This window comes from Channa argus, chromosome 9 (assembly GCF_033026475.1).
Source record: "Channa argus isolate prfri chromosome 9, Channa argus male v1.0, whole genome shotgun sequence".
Taxonomy (NCBI): domain Eukaryota; kingdom Metazoa; phylum Chordata; class Actinopteri; order Anabantiformes; family Channidae; genus Channa; species Channa argus.
Window position 1 is genome coordinate 6017483 of NC_090205.1, and position 7909 is coordinate 6025391.

Sequence of the window (7909 nt, forward strand, 5' to 3'; positions counted from 1 at the left end):
TTTAAGTAAAAAACTGATATTTAAAAAACATTTTAGACATTAGTTTCAGATGTGACTGCCTTTACACAGATGCAGTGTTTTAAAACTTCGGTTCAGTGCCAGATTATTATCTTGCAAACAGTTTTTGCCACCTCTAAAACTCATGACTTCCTCAGAAGTTGAAAAGGGGAAATTAAAAGCGTTGGGAGATGAATCGCTCACATATGCTGTAGTTTGAGCTGTAGAGCTGAGCCTTTAGGAAATACGTGGCATTTTTGGATGTGATGGAGGAAATTTATGTGAATGTCGAACCTCAAAAACATCTGGCCCCGAGACCTTCAACAGATGAGACGGGTGAGTCAATATCACCAGAGAGTGCCTTTCAACCCTCACAATACTCAAATATTTACATTTTAATTTACCATTCACTTTATGTCATGTCATAAATAGTAGACATTCAAGTATATAAGAAATATATTATCTGAGCTCCCACACTCCCCCATTTTTCAGAGCATATAAATATAAATACATAAAAGATTTTACATAAAACGTGTTTTTAAAGAAACATAATTTGCACATGTATTTTATTCTTATTTGGAGAATAAAATTATATTTGGACACAGTTTTTTGTTTGCATGTTATTGCCCCCACACCTAGCTATTGAACAAACTGGATTATATAGGTATGATTGAATTATTATTTTAAATATTATTTTAAAATATCAAGATGACAGGGTGGATAAGCACACAACGGGGTGGACACATAAAGCACAACACAAAAAGCATGAGAAAATATGTCAATGGAACAATTATTCAACTTAAAAAAAGAAATGCAAAAATTAAATTCTCAATCACATTCATATAACCAAACATTTAGAACGGCCTGCTGTGGGGTCATGTCGTCGACTTGGAGAAATGGAGAAGAAGGCCAGAGGTGACTGGTCTTCAGCAGTGTAAAGTGCCCCTGTATGGAGAGTTGTCTGTTGGTGCGATCCTCCAACGTGGACTGCTTGAATTTCTTGGCTGTATTTGCACAAGTAATTTTCACTATAATCAATATGCAGCATGCACTCATCTGATTTTAGGGTCTCCCTGATTTTTCTGTAGGCTGTGTATTGCCATCTATATATTACGACTGTGGAGGACATTTGCCATGAGTTGTGTATTCTCATGTGTTTTGCACAATCACGTGTTGCGGTCAGCCTCTGTGGGTGTAACAACTTATAATGGCCTAAGCCGGCAAAACATGCTGTATGACAGTTGGCCCTGCTGCTCAGATGTGTCTGTGAGTCATCTTTTTGCATATTTTTATTTTGTCGTGTGATTATTTGTTAGCAGCCTGGTTTCATACGGCTGACATCATCACGGAGAGAAAAAGACCTCACTTCCCTCTTAATCTCCAGAGCTGCACCACTTTCTTTTTTCTTCACGGTTGCACAAAGATCCACACTGAGGGTTACATTTCTTTTTTTGGAGTAGCCAAACGCCACTTTGTGTGTACTTCTCAAGTTTGTACTTTTTAAAATACTCCCAGAAGTCACCCTGGCAATCAGTTGTCTTTCTCTCTCAGTTTTTGCGTTTCTGTATTTTTGCCTGATGTTCTCAACCAGGGTGGTGTGAAATAGCAGGGCTCTCGTAATAGATGCCCTAACTTTTTGGGCTCTTACCAATTCCCTGACTTTTGAGTGAGGAGACACCGAAGGTTCTTGTCGCTTCATCCTCTGGTACCTCTTTTTGTATTTTTCCACTATTGTCCTGGCTTTAGCTCTGGCAGCTGTCTTTGCCTCCTTCCATTTTTTCCTTTGTGAACATTTTCCTCTCTGTGTGAGGTCATTAATAGCTTTCTTCTTGCTTGTATCTCTATCTTTTCTCCATCTCTCCCTTTCTTTCTTAAAGTATGCCTCTCTTTGTTCAGGGTTTGCATCCCGGCGTTTTGTGTATTGCCGTGCACTTTCTGCCGCACTCAGAGGCATGTCCTGAGAACAGCAATGACTTTATGTTTTTTTAAATTACAAAACGTTATCTACAGCAGATGTTTTCTATAAAATGTAATATAAAATTTTTTATAAATTACAATATTAACTTCAAATGAATGCTATGTCCACCCTGTCATATGTATGTCCACCCTATCGAGTCGAAGGGACCGACAGGGTGGACATTTTGGAACAACGATAGGGTGGACATTTTGAGCTTCAATTAGCATATTATCTTACAACAAACTGTGACTATTTAAATAGTTAGTCTGGTTGTTGAAGAGAATTTGGTATATTTAAACTTACATATTAAACTTAAATATTGTATTTTACTCACTTCTAGTGTATTTTATGCCGACAGGGTGGACATGTTAAGCTTTGGCAAAACAAGTAAGCGAACTCATATGAATAAAATTTGTCATTTGGAAAGTCAGCAGCTCATTCACCTCAGCAGTAGAAATCCTGCCACTAAAGAGATAAAAAATCTGTTGTCCTGATGTCACTAATGGAGACAGACTTTTCTTAAAGGGGCAGATTCCGCAATACGACAGGGTGGACAACCATTCAAGGGACATGGACAACGCTATTTTTTTATTAAATAAAAATATTGTTTTTATTACAAAATGATCAATACACTAAATTTGAGTAATATCTTATTTAACAAAATATTAATAGGAAAACATTTTATTTTATTTTTATGATTTTATTCTCATTCAAATTTAATGAGCGGTGCCTGGGACATAGCAAAATAACACACATCCTTTTATACAAAACAAAAAAATATCTTGAAAATGTATCTAAAGAGCCAAGTAATGCTTCTGTTATGAATAAGAAACTTACCCTAATACAACACACCCTGTCATAGTCATTTGTATGTTAAGTTATCATGGCAAATGACTTATTTATGTTCAGGACACCAAAAGGCACAGTGATATTGATTTGTTTGTTTGGTCAAACAGATGCTCACTGACTGTGCTTTGCCTGAATTTATATCATCAGCTTTCACTGTGGTATAACTGACTGGATTCATTGGTCTTTGCACAGGTTCAAGGAGCTCACAGAGGAGATTTTATGGAGCTCTTCTCTTTTTGGGGCTGTTGAGTGGTTTTCTTCTCGCTTTTCTCATCAGCCTCGGTGTCCACTGTGAGTTTAGATTTCAGTAGTATTATTAAGTATTATTTTTGCTCTGAAACATTTTTATTTAGGTATTTTTTGTCTAAGGTAAAAGTGCAGTCGTAGCTTTAGTTTTACTAAAGTTTGGGCGTTTAGACATTTCACATTTTGCATATAGTTGGAACAGATGTTGGAAACCTAGAGCAAAACTACAACATATTTTCAATGTATTATGCTTTAGCTATTAGGACTCTAGATGTTTACCTTTTTTCGTTTTAGAAACATGTATCCTAAATGTATTTCAGACCGTGATTCATCACATCGTTTAGCTGCAGAGCTCTCTGCTGTTAAAGCCAATCTGACTGAGCGTTTTCAGGTCAGTGATGGTCAACTTTCCTTGATGACTGCAGAGAGAGACCAGCTGAATGCCAGCCTCATTGCAATGACTGGAGAGAGGAACAGGCTTCAGAGTTTGTCCAAACAGAGTGAGTGCTTTCCAGTACGTTGGTCTTGTTCCAATAACTTAATTTTGTTTGATTGTGTATTGATTTTTGTATCGTCTCCAATGAGAAACTGCAGTCCTAACAGAGTTTCCCTTCAGTTTTGGGATTGAGAAAGTTCACATTCTGCATGTAGCTGGAATAGATTTTGGAACCCAAATGAGAACTAGAACATATTTTCAATGCATTATACTTTAGCTATTATTACTATGAATGTTTACTTTGACTGCAGAGAGAGACCAGCTGAATGCCAGGCTTACGAGTTTGTCCAATCAAAGTGAGTGCCTTTAGTAAAATCCTGCAAAATCCTATCATTGATGGACACATGTTCCTTCAATGATAGTTTATCATCCAGCCAGATAGCCAAATACAAGTATGATGATACTTTTTCAATAGTATCTCCTCCTTTACTTTGTATTCCTGGATAGTTGATGTCAGCCAAGTGAGCTCTGGTGAAGCTCATATGTCTGGTCTTTTTAACATTAAGGACCAACTTTACTTTAGTCAGAGATGACTGGAGCTGTCCAAACCAGACTCATTAACAGCCTAGAGCAGAGAGGGAGTGATTGAGTAAATGACTGTGTGTCATCTGCATAAAGGCGGATTTTTGCCTTTATAGTAATTTTGACATGTTCTAGATCAGAGCTAATTGGATTCATTGGGCATTGCATAACAAGGGCACTTACATCATGCACGGAAAATGAACTGGAAGCATATTGTAGCCTCTCAAATAGAAGCTCTGGCCGCTTCTTGAAGTTCTCTCCTTGGAAATATCTTACAGAGAAAACATGTCCTACAGGATGGAGGAAGTTTAGTTGTTCCTGTTACCTCCTCTCCAGTCTGTCTGGTTCCTGGGAAAGAGGCAGAGAGGACTGCAGAGTCAAAGGAGCAGATCTGCTGGTTATAGAGAGTGATGAGGAGCAGGTTTTTGTTCAAGATTTTTATTAGACTTCTCAGATCGATCCAGTTGATTTTTGGGCTCATATTTCTTATTGTGATGTGTCAGACTAAAGTATGATGCAAGTTTCTCTATGTTGAACAGACCTTTGTTTTAGGATTAACTCAGCAACCAGCTTGGATTGGTTTGAATGATAAAGAAGTGGAGGGGACCTGGAAATGGGTAGATGGTACTTCACTGATTAAGACGTAAGACTTCACTTTGATTGAAAACTGTCATTACTGTTAAAATATAGTAATAATAGAATTCATTTGTTTTTAATTGAATTTAAATGATCTGATACGGAGGGTAGTTAGACTAAACCATACAGTCACCTTTTTTTGTTGGTACATTATATCTTTTTGCTCACCGCCCTGCTAGGTACTGGAAGAAAGATCAGCCTGATAATGGTGGTGGAAGCCCGCTGTGGGGCGAAGAGGACTGTGCACATATCAGAAATGAAGAAAACAACCTCTGGAATGATCTGTCATGTACAGCTTCTCTGCGTTGGATCTGTGAAAAACTACTATAAGACCGTTGTGTGATTAGATCGTATATTTGTAAATGTTTTGACAGTGTCATTTATATAAATGCAGAACTTTTTAGTGACATTCTTCTACCTTTGTAAAAAAATATGTCTGCATGTGTTTGTCGACGTCTATATTAACATGTACAGACGTGGATAAAGTTGTATTTAATGCAAAACGCATTAAAAAGAGTAACTTACATTTTTTCTGTAATATGTTGAAAATGACAAAAGTGATTAAATAAAAAGTAAAAACCAGACTTTGCCAAATAAGTGACAGTTTTTCTCCAATTTAAAGAAGCTAAATAACTGGGTACATAGTTAAAAAGGTTGGTTTGTTTTAGTTGCACAACCCTAACATACTCTGCCCCTCCACACTTCCTCTTACAGTATCACAGCTCCTTTCTCAGCACCCTGTCATATGCTTTCTCAAAATCTACGAAGTTGCAATTCAGCTCCCTTTGACCTTCTCTGTACTTTTCTATCAGCATTACTTGAAAAAGAATAACCCAAAATCTTTTCACTGAAATATGTTGAAACTGACAGAAGTAATGAAAACAAAAAGTACAAATCTGACTTTGCTTTTAGGCTAAATAACTGGTTACATGGTTAAAAATATGTGAAGCTGAATTAGTTTGATTTAGTTTAAATATTCTGTTGAATCAGAAAAAAAAAACAACAAAGTCTCATTTTACTTCTTTTCCTTTATATTATGAGTTTCAGGTTGTTTTAAGAAAAAAATGGATTTTAAACTACTCTGAATCCCAGCAGCTAAATACCTGCATACAATGTGAAAATGCTCATATCGATCACAAAAATACTCAAACCGATCAGTGATTCTTCCGGTGTTTTTACGTTCAGCTACTGAAGAATCATTGGAAAATGTACAATTATACAAATATCAGATTAATTATCCACATCAATGTTTTTCCCCAGAGGAGGAATGACTTTTCCCTGTACAGTGTGTTATAAAATATGTGGCTCACTGTGAACTTTATGTTCACATAAAGTGTTGAGTGCACTGTATGTAAACAGTGACAACTACTTAATCAGAATCTAATTATCACTTTTCAAACTCATGGGCAAGAAAGACGGTGTTACTAATGTTACTTCCTCTTTTCTCAGTAAGCTGGCTTTTTGTTTTTGTTGTGAAGTGCGAAGCAGACGTACAAGATGCTTATAGTCCAGTGTTGTAAAATGAACTATTTGGTCAGATTCCATGGGACTAGTGATACACAGTAATATCTATCTATGGAACCAAATGAAAAAAAACGGTTAATCAAGCTTCAAGCCTACAAGACATAAAGGCCTGGATGTCCCAGAATGTTTTGCTTCTAAACTCAGACAAAACTGAAGTCATAGTATTTGGGGCTAAAAATCTCAGAAATGTCATGTCCAACCCTTAGTGGACTTAACAACACAACATTGGTGACATGCGATTGTCGTTGGAGACACCAAAGCTTCTGTTTGACAGAAAACAATTTGTTGGTACCTGGTAGATACTTTACTGATATATTGTCTGTACAAAGGAATTAAATTAAATTTTTGTTCACAGATCCATCGCAGAGAATCTTCACAGGGCAGGTCATTCCATGCAGTGTGAGTTCTCATTTGTACACAGTCCTCTCTACCGGCCCATTGTTGTCCACCATCATTATCAGGCTGGTCCTATGTCCAGTACCTAACAGTTTATTGAACAAAACAAAAATGCGTTCCATAAAAAGAATTTCTCAGTGGCACCTGATAGTCTCTAGATTAATGTCTGATACATCACATCTGCAGCAGAAATAGAACAGCCAGAGCCAAACACATATCTGGCTGTTTCAGCTTAACCTGTGCTTTTATCATGAATTTCTCTTTCATGCTTTTATTTTGATACCCTGGCACTTCCTGTTTCTCACCATGTCCTCTGTGTTTTTCAGATCCTGCACTTCCTCTAGTGCATGCCCCGTCTGTCTTCGTCGCCCACAACTTCGAACCATGGTACCAGTAACAGCTGACTTTACAGATTGTCATAAATGCAACTTATGCTTGTGCTAACATAAGGATTGCAATCAGTCTTCTTCAGATCTGCCTGAGCTTTTTACGCGTAACCATGGTACCCAGACAAGACCTACCCAAGAACTGGGAGAACATGCAAACTCCAGATGTTACTGTATCTAAATAATTTCTTGCTAAACATTTACCATTTATGCTATTTTCTCAAAGATCCAATGCAGAGTCTTTTCACAGGCCATTCAGCTCTGCAAGCTCAGTTACAATATGTGCATAGTCCTCTTCACCAATCATCTCATCTTTACCACCATTGTCAGTCTGGTTCTCCTTACAGTACCTAACCATAAGAACAACAGGACAATCGTGGTAAATATTAGATATGAATACAGTTTCTCTGTGTCACCTGACAGTCTGTAGATTGATGACTGGTTTACCAAGTGTTATTTTCAGTCAGAAGGACTGAAAATAATGACTGTAATGACTGTATTCTACAGTCAGTACCAAACACACAGGTTGTTTGTCAACCTGATGTGTGTCATCTCCTGCATGTGGAGAGGGTCCCTGTGTCTTGATCAAGCCTGTGTGTCTCTTTTCCATATGATGCTGTATACCTCAGAGTCCTGCAACCTTAAAGACATGTTCTGATGTCTCTGCTGTAGTAGCAGGTATTTTAGGTGGAGACATCAGAGTAGCAGTCTGTAGTGGACCTTCTCAGTTCTGTTGCTGCATTATTGAGATGGTGTTTTTGACCCACTTCGGTGCAAAGCTCAGGTGACACTATCCCTGTTACTCTACAAGGGCTCAGGAGCTGAGACAACATCATTCAGCTTAAGAGAAGGAAGTAGATTGTTTGTTGCTCTTGGTTCTTCGAGTCCCCCTCGACCCTG

General features: G+C 37.6%; 1 protein-coding gene across 2 annotated transcripts; it reads left to right on the forward strand.

Moving 5' to 3' along the window:
• The first annotated feature begins 195 nt into the window (after positions 1 to 195).
• Positions 196 to 5281, forward strand: LOC137132639 (CD209 antigen-like protein C). Of its 2 annotated transcripts, XM_067515453.1 has the most exons (6): positions 199 to 333; positions 2996 to 3094; positions 3370 to 3549; positions 4346 to 4488; positions 4607 to 4710; positions 4883 to 5281. In XM_067515453.1, exons 1-6 carry the CDS (start codon positions 264 to 266, stop codon positions 5031 to 5033), a joined length of 747 nt encoding a protein of 248 aa, XP_067371554.1. In that variant the 5' UTR covers positions 199 to 263; the 3' UTR covers positions 5034 to 5281. The 2 variants fall into 2 exon arrangements, with proteins under 2 accessions (XP_067371555.1, XP_067371554.1); XM_067515454.1 differs by lacking the exon at positions 4346 to 4488 and having other exon boundaries at positions 196 to 333; positions 4620 to 4710.
• Positions 5282 to 7909: the final 2628 nt, after the last annotated feature.